Source organism: Netta rufina (genome assembly GCF_964035555.1).
Source record: "Netta rufina genome assembly, chromosome: 3".
Taxonomy (NCBI): domain Eukaryota; kingdom Metazoa; phylum Chordata; class Aves; order Anseriformes; family Anatidae; genus Netta; species Netta rufina.
Window position 1 is genome coordinate 99,828,871 of NC_140125.1, and position 14,557 is coordinate 99,843,427.

The 14,557-nt window shown below is 43.1% G+C and overlaps 1 protein-coding gene across 1 annotated transcript; it reads right to left on the reverse strand.

Moving 5' to 3' along the window:
- Window positions 1-6,124: 6,124 nt before the first annotated feature.
- Window positions 6,125-13,051, reverse strand: CLN8 (CLN8 transmembrane ER and ERGIC protein). Its single transcript, XM_084284980.1, has 4 exons — window positions 12,917-13,051; window positions 12,049-12,165; window positions 11,023-11,718; window positions 6,125-10,608 (listed from the first exon to the last, which is right to left on the reverse strand). The coding sequence occupies exons 3-4, from the start codon at window positions 11,563-11,565 to the stop codon at window positions 10,297-10,299; spliced, it is 855 nt and encodes a 284-aa protein (XP_084141106.1). The 5' UTR covers window positions 11,566-11,718; window positions 12,049-12,165; window positions 12,917-13,051; the 3' UTR covers window positions 6,125-10,296.
- Between the last annotated feature and the right edge of the window lie 1,506 nt (window positions 13,052-14,557).

Genomic DNA, 14,557 nt, shown 5'->3' on the forward strand with positions numbered 1-14,557 from the left:
TCCTCCTCCTCCTCCTGGTTCTCGTCGTCCTCCTCCTCCTCCTCCCCGCCCCGCCGCCATTGGGGCCGCCCGGTTGGCGCAGCGGCCCGCCGCTCGCCATGAGGCGGGGCCCGGCCCCACCGCCCCATTCCTGCCTCAGCCTCCAGCCAGGGGCCCCAGGCACCTGCGGGATGAGGGGGAGCGGGAGGAGGAGGCGGCTGCCTCGCTGCAGGCCTTCAGGAGGGCCGGGATGGAGAAATCGGGACAAAAATGGGCTTTTTTTAACGCCCCCCTTCCTCCCCCCGACCTCATTCTCAGGAGGAGCCCGCTGGCGTGCGCTAGGCCACCGTGGCTGTTTTAGAGCTTCATCTCATTTATCACTCTTGCATAGTTTGTGAAATTGAGCCTGTTTAAGCATACCGAAATAAAGGTTTCCTAAAGATGCTGCCAAGTCCTCCTTAACCTGCAGGTCTTCGCTGCCCTCTCCTCTCTCGCTGCAGAGCCGTGTTGACCAAGCCAGTGGTCAGGCTGTGCAGTGCAGGCACGTAATGCTTATCCCAAAAGTAATCCACCCGAGCTAACCCTCTGAACGCTCACATGGATATGAGTCAGCACCCCCTTCATAATTCACAATCATTTTGAAAATGTACTGTACTATACATCCATGTAACTCATATGTACTATACATCCAAGGTACCGCCGTACCTTGGGGTGAAATGTGTTCTTAAATACCTTATAATTTCTCAATCCCTGATATCAATTGCCATTATTTAATGGCAATTAATATTCATAAACCCCATTTAAAATTCCTGGAGGAGTTTTAAATATGAAAATGCCAAACTAAATGTTATTCAAAGATGTTATTCAAAGATCTATGCATCACACAGTGATGACCCTTGCCTATTTAAGGGCATTCATGCTATGGCCAGTCATGAAATATGCCCAAATATAGTAAATTCCTTACCATTACAGGAAACCACTATGCTATTTCTACCACTTATGTTAGAAAATGATAGCATTTCAAAGGAAAATTGATTATTCCAACTTTTCCCCACATTCTTCATTTGTCTGTACGACTGTCCAACAGCAGGTACACACACAACTGCCCCATGTATTCATATGGGTCCATGCAAACTGAATTCCAAATTAAATATTTGAAAGTATTACTTTGATACATTTTTGAGTTTTTGCCAAGTCATTTGTTTTTCATGCAATTTGTTACAGTACCACCTCAAAATAGTTTTCACATAGCTTTATAGGCCCTCCGTGAGAAAGAAAATGAGAGGAGAAAGTTGAGCCATATAGAAAGGTCAAGGTCAGAAATCCCATTATAGCATTCAGTCCAATTTCCAGTAGAGACCACTTTATTCTGTCCTTTCTGTAACTTTTAAAATATGCTGTATTTCACTCACATACAGCTACCATCTGAAGAGCTGAAATGGCAGAGAATCTGTTTAGCAAACTGTTCAGTAAGTACATGTCATTAAAGGCCACACTAAAGAACAGGCATATATCTAGATTACGTGCAACTTGCTGAATTCCATGATTAAAAACATCATCTACAAGCAATACACTTCTTTCAGCAGCCACCTCCTTATCCATGTGCATTTACCTGTCCATTTCGCATGTATGTTTCACCATCAGAGCAGCAAACTTCAAATCCTTCCTCTAATTCTTTTCTGAACCCTTTTGACTTTTGACAACTGCTTCTTGGATTCTGGTGACCATGCTTAAATATACTTCTCTGATTCCAGTAAAAAGTTGCTGGGGAAATCTGAGTATAACAAAGCAAGATACTACATTCCAAAATAACTTCCTCTCTTCCTAATAGTTTCTACAACAATCTCCTATAAGCAGCGGTCATCTAATTCAAAATTCATTATTTATCTATGTATTTGTCTATATGACAAATTCATTATTTATCCATAATTAGTTGTCAATAATTATAATGCAGCTCATTCCATTCTCATTATGTAGTTTCTTGTTTTGTTTTGTTTTTTCCTTCTGTTTACCAGCTGACAAAGCAGGCAATTTCTCTTACAGAGTTTTCATCCACTGAAAATTCAGGAATTGTTTCTCCTGTTGCTCTTAACCACGTCCCCCACAAAGAACGTATGTCACCTGTAGTCCAGAAACCCCTCAGAGCCAGGACAGCCTTGCTCAACTTGAGCACCTGCAGAGCTCATGCTGGAGCTTCCTAGAATATAGTTCCCCTCCATTTCCCTCATCAAACATGAGTGATGAAACATATATATATTTAAAAATAACATCTTAAATCCAGACTATTATATCAGAATAGCATTTGGTTTAATAACAGCATTGCTCATCTTTCTGATACGATGTCTGCTGCTTCCCAGTCTTCCAGGTCCCCCTGAAGCATCAGCACTACTCCTGGGAGACAATCTGTTACTTCTGAGCATCCCAACACTTACCCTAACAACTTAGTTTTACGATACCATGCTGTTTTACCAGCACTAGCACCTTCTTTATGAATGCCTTCAGGAGCTCTCTGCTTATGAGGAGTCTTTGCAAGTCAAATTCTCTGACTGCCGATTCAGACAGACGAGGCACACATCTCCATAAATTTTAATACTTCCCAGTACCAGAACCCATGTGACATCAGCTCCTTGTTGCTGAGGGTGGCACAAGTTACAGAACAGCTGATGCCGCAACTTACCATGGTGGGTTGACCTTGGCCAGCAGCCAGAGCCCACCCAGCCACTCTCTCACTCCCTCTTCTCCACGGGATGAGGAATAGGATGGAAAGCTCCTGGGTTGAGATAAAGGCAGGGAGATGGCTTACCAATTACCATTACAAGCAAAACAGATTCAACTTGGGGAAAATTAATCGAATGCATTGCCGTTTCAAACAATAGAGTAGGATGGTGAGAAAAAGACAAAAATAAAGCACCTTCCCTCACCCTTTTCCCCAGGTTTAAATTCATCCTTCATCCCCAACCCTTTCCTCCTGTCCCCAAGCAGCACAGGGGAGATGGACAATGGGGTTCACGGTCAGTCCAAGGCCATTCCTCTCTGCTGCTCCTTTCTCCTCATGCTTTTCCCCTCCTTCACCATGGTCTTCTCCATGAACTGCAGGGGAATCTCCTAATCTCCAACACTGGTGCTCACAGGGCTGTTTCTCACTGTTTTTTCTTCCTCCCTCTGCCTGTGTAGTGTTTTTTTTGTTGTTGTTTCTTTGTTTTTTAATGTATTTTTTGTTTTTAATGTGGTTTTTACCATTTTCTTAAATAGTTTTCCCCAGAGGTGCCACCATTTTGGCTGCTGGGCCCAGCCGTGCCAAAGTCCTAACACAGCAAAAAAACATCAACACACTAACTATATCAAGGATGGATATCTGACTGAGCTGTAAACTTTTCTAGGAACAGGGCAAGACCAAGAAGTGTGGAATAGTCTTATATCTAGGGACTTAAGAAAAAATTGCTACTTTTAGCTGGAATGTCTTCTATGGATAAAGCAACAAGGAAGGAAAAAGGTGGCATGAATTAGCTGCCATGGGAGGACTACAAAGAACTAAGTATATACAAATGTAAAAGAAAGAGAAATGCAACCTTGGGCTGAAACAAAGCTATTTTCAGTGAGGAAACTTAAATAGTAATGTAATACAAGTTAAAGAAAAGACTTTATATGAAATACTATGTATAACTCAAAGCTACCAATATTTAAGAGGAGTTCAAGTGGGAAAAGTGGCAAATAATAAGTATGAGGATAGACAGGAAAATAAAAGAGCAGATTGTTTTGTTCTCATGAATATGCAAGAGAGCCTCCAGGGGTAAAATTAATTATGTAAGATAAAAAGGCAATGATAGTACAAGAGTAAAGTATTATGAATTAGAACTCACTGTAGGCTTTTTTTGGCCTTGGGCTATACGTTGCTTGAGAGTTCTGATGTCCTAAAAGGAGTCCTCAAACTTGGCCTCATCCAATATGTATAGGGTTTTGATACTCAAAACATGCTGCTGAGAAAAAAAGGAGTTAAAGCATCAGACAACCAACTTATTCAAAGCCCAGCTGCAACCTGGTCAGCACTGTATAACACAATTGGTCTCAGCCATCTCATCCAAAGCCTCTTAATTTTTTTCATACTTACTCCCTATGGCTCCTCAAAAAGGCTGCTGCTGCTTTCAAGGACACTTTTGCCCTGTAAATACAACTTTTAAGACGAACTGACCAAGCTTGTTAGATGCCCCCTGTCCATTCTACACAAACCACTTGATCCTACTTTTATAGTTTGTCGGCATGGCTTTGCTTTTCAAGGTATTGTAGTTATCACCTTGATGTCTCTTACAACTTTCTGCCAGCAGAACTGCACAGTCCAGAAATGCAGTAAAGTCAGCCCTGTACCTTATACATCAGGAAAAAATATGTGAATGTACAACCACAAGGGCACACTTAGTCCTTTCTCGGGTGTATTTTTTCCCCATTTGGTGCAAGCATTTGCTATACAGCATTTACAATGTGAAAAAACAGGCCCAGGTGAGCAGCTGGAGCTGCTCTGATCAAACCAATACTAAAACCATGCACACACTCACAAGTCTTTAAATTAAGTATCAGAAGACGTTTTGGTGAAAACAGTGTCCCTTTTAATGCGATGTGAGCATTCAAAGCAGCAGAGGAAGCTGAAAAGAGGATCATGTGAGGAAATAAACATTCCAGACCAGAAGTAACACGTACTGTATCAGATGAATCTAGCATTAAACTTCTGCTCCCTCTGCTCAGGTCATGCCCTGAAGGACCCAGAAGTGACCCTGGCTGACTCACGCGAACACGCACAGACAGGGCAGCAGGTGAAGCACAGCCCATCTGCTTCATTTCTTCTTCGTGCACATGTGAGCAGGTCCCACTCCTTTCAAATTAAGCTCATCTCTGCCACCTTGAACGTTGCTGTGTTCTTGTACATGCTCACTGCGTTATTATCTCTGTCATCGACCTCACTCAGCATTGTTTTGCTCAGGGAAAACAGGAAGGCACAATGTGCTGCTACAAGAACGCTCGTTTCTGTGACACCACCACTAGCGGAACACACTAATTAGTCGATCAGATCAGAGCCTGCAATGTCTCTTCCAACATTGCAAACCCATCTGGGGGCTGACAACTAAAGCAACAGGCATAATTTTCTTAATTAAAGACTTTCACTTATTTTTTTTTGTTCCAAATTATCAGCTTAAATACCAGTGCCACGACACGGGATCAAAAGATTGCGACTGCTGAGTAACGCTGTCAGCATAACTGTGCGCTCATACATTTCCGGGAATATGGCAAGAGCTACAAAGTAAAACATATTTATCTATTAATTGAGAACAGCTGAGTAGCAAAATATTAGCAACATGTTCCTTTCACAGATTGTTTACAAGGACGGACTTTATTCATACAAGCATTGTTCTCCTCACCCCAGTCCGTGCCCACACACATTCCACAGCTAGTGGAGCTTTGCACATGAACATCTTTGCTTCTGCCTCACTGAATCTCAGGGACTTCTCTGCAGAGGCAGCTACCAAAATTATGCCAGCCAGTTGCTTGTACAGTGCATTCTTACAAGAATAGTTGAAATGCCAGTAATGGTGATATTTCCCTTTAGCTCAGTAATGCTAAAAAGCATCAGGAATTAAGTCCTGCAGAGCACCACTCAAGATGAGCATGTTCAATATTTATAACTGTATTTTGCTACTCAGCAATTGAACATCTTTTTTAAAAAAAGTGATGCTAAACTATGAAGCATCACGTGGCACCAAATGAAGTGTCTACATAGGTACAGCCTAACGCAAAAAAAACCAAACAATCACATGTTTCAAATACACAAACAAGAGTTACCAAGTGATACTTTTTAGGCATTTTTAGTACATACCCACATACACAGGGCACTTTCTAGAGTTTTAACCCAAACGTGCTAACGTTAAATGTTGACGGTGAAAGGACATTAGTTTACAAGGCTTTAGAGCTATTGCCATGGGTACGACATTACCCTTATCAAGTTTGGGAGACTACTTCAAGATAAGTAGGTCTGATATATACATATTTAAAGATGACTATCAGCTACAAACAGCCAGTAAAAATAGTTGAGGCATTATTTTCATCAGTAAAAAAAACAGTAGACAATGTTCAATAAAATACTTTTATTTATGCACTCACTATAAAGACGCATTCAACAAACGTTGCACTGTACACGGAACAGACTTGAATTTATTAATTCATTAACACTTCTAAATTCACTTTAAGTGGGAATCTCCCTGAGGTTAAGAAGGGTGTCTTTCGTAACTGTACAATATCAATATTTAAACAGTGTTATCAGGAAAAAAAAGCCGAAAACCTGAAAGATTTGGACTTAGGTATGTAACAGAAGAAGAGATCAACAGTAAGTGCTGGAAACTGTTAGCCAAAAACATCGCTGTGGTACCGTGACTGCTGCAGGATCATGACCAGGTAAGAATAAATGTAACAGGTTTGGGAAAAAAAAAAACATAGGATGTAAGACACAAATGGAGGACAACAAACTGTGATTTAGGAAGGCTGTATGAACACAGCTACAACCAGATGTCTGGCCAGTGTGCCTCAGATCAGACACTTTTTGGTTTATTTTTAAAAACAACAGAAACACTCCCAAAACAAACAACAACCAAAACAATAAAAAACACCACAAACCAAAACACAGGTTATCTTTTTAAAAAAACTTCACCTAGAAAGGTGACACAAACAGCACTCCTTGGATAAGCCTGCCCAAAAAGAAAGCAGGATGAAGTGTCTAACAGTCACCTTGGCAGGCAGAAAATTCACCCCCAAAAAAACTATGCCAAAGGTTTCCAAATCACGGCAGCGGCACCCCCTGTGACCTCATCCTGTTCCTGCTGAAGCTGATGGTGAATTTTTTCTACATCAGACTGCACGTGAGACCTTACAAAAGAGGCCTGAGAAGGACTGGGATTAATTCCATATTTAAAAAAAAACAAAACAAAACTGTTTTTTCGGGTTGAAATGAAGCACTCAATTATAAGAGTAATTAAACAGAACCTTCAAAGAATTTTTTTTCTTCAGAGCAGTAAGAGTCATAAACCCACAGTCATAAACCAGGAAAGGTTCTTCTGAAGGGAGCAGCCAAAGAAGAAAAAGGAAGTAAAGAAAACACTTCAGTAGGAAAAAAAAAAAAAAAAAAAAAGAGGCCCTGTGTAACAGAACTGATAACTCCACCTGCTGCCCTTCAAGATGGAGAAGGAAGGTTGTCTGTATTTCCATGTCGTGTTGTATTTCTAGCTGGACTGTGAAATCCCTTCACCCCTCAAACCAACAGAAATATGAAGTGAATGCTGTCATTTGTATTGCTTAGCTCTTCTGTTCTAGCAGGTGTAGCAGTGGTTAGGTTAGCAGGTGCTCTTAGGTATTCATTATATAGTAAGACATGCAAAAAGTTTTAGAGATGTACTATGAAGTGGTCATTACATGGAAAAAAAAACTTGCACAGAGATGCGTATTAAAAGATTGCCCTATTCTGATCACAGTACTTTTAATGTAAGATTTAAAGTCCACTTAAATTAATAATTAACACATCAATTAATAATACAAATATTAAGCATTAGAAGTCTGGTGTCACTGACTTAACTATCCACCTGTCTGCCTTGACCACACCTAACCTTATTTTTCAGCCCCAAATTCACTAATCTCAACCTTTCAAACTGTTTTACCACATAAAAATTTCACTTCCTTTAGCCAGCTCCTGTAACAAACTGAGCACTTTGCCCAAACTCACTTCTTTTCTGATGGTAATTTTCTATTAGGATTCTTCACACTTCTGTAGCTAGGATTTTTAGTAATTGCCATGCTTTATTGAATCCAAACCTTTAAATTCTGAGCTGCAAAGAGTGCAGCATCACCCTGAGGTCTAGTGACTTAGCATCCCCCTTCCCCAGGCTCATATTCTGCATGATGTGCATTTGGATCATGTTTATTGGGGACTGCCCAGCTGGAAAGAAGCTTTGCAGAAAAGGTCCTGAGAGCCATGGTGGACACCAAGTTGAACATAAGCCAGCAGTGTGCCCTTGCTGCAAAGAAGGCTGATGGCATTCCTGGCTGCAGAGTGCTGCCAGCAGGTCAAGAGAGGTGATCCTTCCCCACTATCCAGCACTGGAGAGATGTACCTGAAATGCTGGCTGCAGTTTTGGGCTCCCCAGTACAAGAAAGACATGGGCATACTGGAGAGTCCAGGTTGCCCAGGTTGTGGAGTCTCCCTCCTTGGAGATCTTCAAAAGCCACCTGGATGTGGTCCTGGGCACCTTGCTCTGAGTGGCCCTGCTTGAGCTGGGGTTGGAGCAGATGCCTCCAGAGGTCCCTGCCAACCTCAGCCATCCTGTGATTCAGTTCTGTTTCTGAGGAACTCATTCCTCTTCTTTCTCCTAAAGCACTTTCATTATTACTCTCTCATGTAACCCCTCAGGAGAAGTACACAATTTCTAACTTCAGAGTACTCTTTTTTTTTTTTTTTTTTCCCCTACAGTATGACATCTGTGCAGGCCATACTGCCAAAACATTATGAGCTCATTCTGGCCCGCTTAGAAATAAGAAGATAGCACAAGATTTACATTTTCTGTACTGAATATCAGCAAGATAATAGATATGGTTGCTGTGTAAAATTAAGATGATCCTCTCAGCCTAGTTTTGAACAGGCAATTTTGGACATTCACCACTTCATCACTATCAAGATCTGGATATAAATTTGTGACCTAACAGAGAAAGATTCCTCACCCTACGAGCAGCTCTTCAACTCTGTGCTCATGTAAAGTGAATTAGGAAACATTGCAACCTCAACACTAGTTTACCTAACCTAACAAAATCCAAGACATTTCTGCCAAAATGAATTAAATGGACTTGTTTACACCAAAAAGTGCTCCCCCACCTTAATTTAAAACAGTATGCTCCACCACAGATCAGCAGACAAAGCGTCATCCTAAAGTTCTTCACAGCCTGGGCTTGTCCAGTCATATCACCTTGGAAAATAAACCTGTGTAGCAGCCTTGTCACAGCAGATGACAGTTTCAAAAGACACTCTTTTTTTTTTCTCAATAGTTCAGTGCAACAGTAATTGAGCATATTTGTCACTCTCCTGCCACTAGGTGTCACTCTCTTCTATCGTGATCTTTATGCCCTGGTCGGCTGTCCAAAATTATATCCAGGACTGAGTATTATTAGTGGGAGAAACACCACCACAATTTGCTAAACCCCAATCTAAAAAGCAGCTCTGTTCCCTAGGTCAAGGAAAGATTTCGAGATGTGGTAGATAAAGTGCAAAGGACTGTTAGTCTCACTTTGAGTGTTCTTCAAAGTAAAATAAAAACATGACAAATCAAAATACTAAAAGAACAACAGAACTTCTAAAAGAGGTGGTATGGGCTTTCCTCCAAAGAGGAATCACCTCAGATTCTAAAATCCTCTATAACTAAGAGGCTTTCCAAAAATACGAGGAACTATAACAGGACTACTAGTGGAACTAATTGCACGACTACTCATCTGGGACCCACAAAGAAGATAATCTCACCAATCAACCAGCATTTTTTTTCAAGGATTAAACAGCCAAACGTTTTGTCATTGACTCCTGTATCTCAAGTCCAGAAAGGAGCACCATGATTACCTAGCTCGACCACGAGCATAAAGAACTGACACTCCCATTCCTTGCTACATACATGTTTGTGGTGGATACGAACTCCCATACAACTCACTTGGACAGCAAACACTCAACTCCTTTTCATCCTGTGCACTTCAAAAAAAATAAAAATCCAGCCATGACTACATTCTGCCACATGACCAATACAACCACCGGGAACAATTTAATAGCACACAGGAACTAGGTACCCACACATACCTCATATGGGCCACCGTTTATCTTAATAAACTCCTTAACATGATTTTCAGTATCAGTATGTCCTGCACAGATGAAACGGGAATCAAGCTAAACTTGATTCAAGCTGAGATCAGTGGACAAGTTAACTACAAAGCCACTTAGAAGCATTAGGACAAAAGATACCATTAGAGAGCATGTCATTGCTAAATCATGAAATACCAATTGCTAAATCATGAAGTACTGTTCAACCTGACAAAACAGCTGGCGTAATTCTTCACTAAGATGTTGAAGATCTTGTGTACATACGAAATACAGACAATGATTTTAAATACTTCTCATGCTTACAGAATACTAACAGCAAGGAATGACTTCGTTAATGAGCTTCTTGCAAAAGCTTCTACTTCATGGGCAGATTACTTCGCAGTGTGTTTTTCTGCTGCATGCTACAATCATACTAGGAAACAGATGTTTCAGAGTTACATCTTCTTTTGATGTGTGTCACCGTTTAATTTTCCATTTTCTGTCGTTTTACTTTCAAAGTTCCAGTCAACTGGGCTGAGGAGCTGCTGAGTTTTTTTGTATGTCCAGTACGGGTTAAGTATTAGTGTGACGGCAAATAATCCAGAGAATAAAACAATAAAATGTAGAAGTCCCAGATTTTCTATCACAGAACTCCAGTTGAAAATGAGCACCCACCACATGTGGTAGGTAAGAATCATGCGGCAGTGGAACAGGTGGATCATCACCCACTGGTTGGCCTTCCAGAAAAAGGTATTTGCACGGCCAGCCTAGAAAAACAAGAACAGAAAGTATACAGAAGTGAGATTGTTATTTCAAGATAAGGAATCACTAGAACTAATGCAAACACCCAGCTTTTGCATACACATCCCCTCCGGCATTTTTTCACGTAGAGATATGGTGTTTTGTCACGTAGAGCTATGGTATTTTTTCCACATATACATGATCCCAAACCCAAACTCCAAACCATCCCACTATCCACACGCAGACACCACCACACAGAAATCTACTTGGAGGACTACAGAAATGTGATCATGACAGAAACAGGTATCACAATGACATGGATGTCAGTTAAATGAACAGCCCGGCTGCAAAGTTATGTAGGCAAACCACGCAGATTATTTACGGAGAAGTGAGATGCACGAAAACCTACAAACATAACTTGGAAATTATCAAGTTCTTACCTTTAGTAGCATCCAGGAAATGCACGTTGAGGGAGTGCTCATCTCCAGCAACATTCCCATCAAAGGTAGATAATGTCCAGATTCTACATTGATTACTAGACCAGCCAAGCCGCCAAAAGCAAGCAGGTGATGAACTACCAAGAACACATCAAATGTTCTGAAAACAATGTTGGACACGTGAACAGCTACATTTTCAAGCAAGAAAAATCCAGCAGCTATTAAACAGTTAAACCAGCTCCACTTTTGCTGTGAATACACTTTGTCTGCATGAAAAACGGGATCTATGAGCAAAGCCCATAGGCCAGAAACACAGCTCTGAAGTCCAAATACAGCACGTGTGACCGCCATATTCCAAAACACCTTCTCCTTTGCATGCAAGGCACGGTAAGTGGTACTTATCCAGGAAGACAACGAGTGGGACAGAAGAAATACTCCCAGGTAGATTAAAAAACCAGCAGCCAAAAATGTCAAACGAACTTCCCATAAGAGGTAGTCCCAGTCAAAAATGGTCCCAAACGCTGGATCATCATTTGTGGGATTCATTTCTTCTTCTTTTTGTTTTGTTTTGTTTTTCCTTGTAATAGATCGAAGTCTTGCAGGGGGCTGGACACTTCTTGCCCACACTATTGTCTCCTTTAGGCCTAGTCAGCCTCTGCTAATATGCAAACCAGAAACCACGAACTCTTCTTTTTCCATCTGGAAGAAGAAGAAAAAAAATAAAGTGAGTCTTTTTAATAAGTCACCTGTATACACAACTCCTGAACTATATGGAACTCCCTTTTATTGCAGTAAGACTTTGGTCCTGTTGCCATTAGGCACAGTCATCCCAAAGACAGGTAAATAAATTAAAAAAAAAAAAAAACAATTATTATTATTATTTTTTTTTAAGATTAACAATTGGCCTGGAAAATCTCTACTAGTGCAAAGTAACTCACTGAAGCAGAAGAAGAGGGCAAAGAAGGAAGGCAAGAAAGAGGAAGAGAAAACACAAGAAGCAAATCCTGTTTTCTTACTCACGAAACTCACATTTCAACAGCAGCGTGCTGTCACTAACCATTATTCTTCTGCTCCTCTGCTGTTCCCTCACTGATTTTCCACAACTTCTTAGAGTTTTGGGCACGATTCAGAATCTCACAGACACACCTGGGACATAAAAATATGAAAAGTTATCCCTGCATGTGAAATAAGTCACATGGGATAATGCACAGGAGAAGTCACATGGGTAACTCACATGGGATAAGACACGGAATAACTCACATGGGTTAACACCACTTACAAAGAAAAGGGTTTTCAAGATCACGTCTCAAAACAAGGCTTAGCCGGCAGCCTCCAAAGATTAAACAACTTTCCAACAGAAAATCTATTCCAAAAATGCGAGAAGAGCGCGGAATGCAGACAAGCAACGTTAATGTGTGTTATTAGCAGCATTATCATAATTAACCGAACAGTCCTGCAGCAGGCACCCCGAGTTCGCTGAAACTTCCTGAACACGCCGTAGGTGATGATCGTGGACTTGTGGGGAGGGGATACCAGGGAAACACGCGAGTGCCACTTCATATTCCTTACAGTTTAGACGACACCAGCAGGACCACCAGCCCCACCACCACCCGCAGACCGTGGCATGAGCTGGGTTTTGGGGCTCAGAGACCCCAGAGAGCTGCACCCCCCTCACCTCACCCTACAAAACGCCCCCACCACGGGCCGGGTCGGGCTGGGACCAGGTGTTGGGCGCTGCAGGGACCTGCTCCCCCCACAGCTCCCCCCACAGCTCCCCCCGAGCCCCTCGACCCCACACGGGCAGGGCAGCGCCCGGCGGCCCCGACCCCAAACCCCCGACCCCAAACCCCCTCCCCTCGCCCCTAAGAGCCCAGGGGCGGCGCCGCCGCGCACACACCTCGCTCGCACCCGCCGCTCCTCGCCGGCAGCGCTGCCCGAGACGGCGGCCGGGCCCTTCCCGGCTCCGGGGCCGCCTGCGGCCGCCGAGACGCCCCCCAGCCCCCCGCCTCGGCTCCGCCACCACCCGGCTCGGCTCCGCCGGCGCCATGCACCCAGCGCGCAGGCGCCAACACCGCCCTCCTCCTCCTCCTCCTCCTCCTGCTCCTGCTCCCCCCCCAGCGTGCCGGCCCGGTGGTACGAACCGCACCGTGCTGCGCCGCGCGGGTAGGGCCCGGCCGTACCACTGCGACCCGGACGGGGGGGGACCGTCCGGTCTCGTAGGGGGGGCTCCAGGCTGCAGGGGCCCCGAAGTCTCTTGGCACAGAAAGGGCTGCAGGAGCAGCAGCCACCCTTGCGATTTTCCTCAGAGGAAATCCATGAGGAGTTTTTTTTTTTTTTTTTAACTATTTTTTTTTCCATTTTAAGTTTGAAAACAGCCTTGTTTACATTTCCCCACACACACTGAAACAAGCTCCTCACTACCGCTAAAAAGTTAATGGTATTTACTAGATGCCTGTTTGGAATAAATAAATAAAACAAGTAAAAAGCACCCATGCCACAGCGAGTACCCTTACCTGTAATTATCCAATTTCATTAAGGACAGCGAATTACAAAAGGGATGTCACAGACTGCTGCTACATGATTCTTTCCATACTTGTCAAAAATGATCTTGTCATCCCCGTGACTCAAGCTGCCCGGTTCTGAGAGCAACACGGGAGGGCCCAGGGAAACCACGCATGGAGGTTTCCTCAGCAGTGGTGTAAAGCCGTGCCTGGGTTTCAGTTTGAAATACAAGTCTTATGAGGAGCGGCTGAGGGCACTGGGGTTGTTTAATCTGGAGAAGAGGAAACTCAAGAGAGACCTTATTGCTCTCTACAGCTACCTGAAAGGAAGGTGTGGAGAGCTGGGGGTCAGCCTCTTCTCGCAGATAATTAGTGATAGGACTAGAAGGAATGGCCTCAAGTTGCAACAGGGGAGGTTCAGGTTGGAAATGAGGAGACATTTCTGCTCAGAAAGAGCAGTCATGCATTGGAACGAGTTGCCCAGGGAAGTGGTGGAGTCACCGTCCCTGGGGGTGTTTAAGGAAAGGTTGGATCTGATGCTTAGGGACATGGTTTAGTGGGTGACATTGGTAGTAGGGGATGGTTGGACCTGATGATCTTCAAGGACTTTTCCAACCATACTGTTTCTGTGATTCTACACAAGTCACCGAGCTGGCTGAGGCTTTTGCCAAGGGGAAGCTCAGTCCCATGGCTGACCACATGATTCCACTGAAAAATAAAAATCAAACCACAACTTCCTTTACACGGAGAATTGGTCTAGAACAGCTGAAATGCTAAGCTGGGCCTGCCTGTAGTGAAAGACCACACCTGGGAAATAAAAGTCCTCAGGCTTCAGGTGCTCAGCTTCCAGCCTGAGAGGCAAGCACTGTCATTGGTGGTGGAAAACTGGGTCCTGTCAAAGTAGAGGGATATATGAGTAGAGGAGGTTGGTTTTCGTTTTTTTTTTTTTTTTTTTTTTCTTTGTTTGTTTGTTTGTTTGTTTGTTTTCATGCGTTTGTAATTGCTAATGTGAAAACTGTCCCTGATGGACTCCCTGA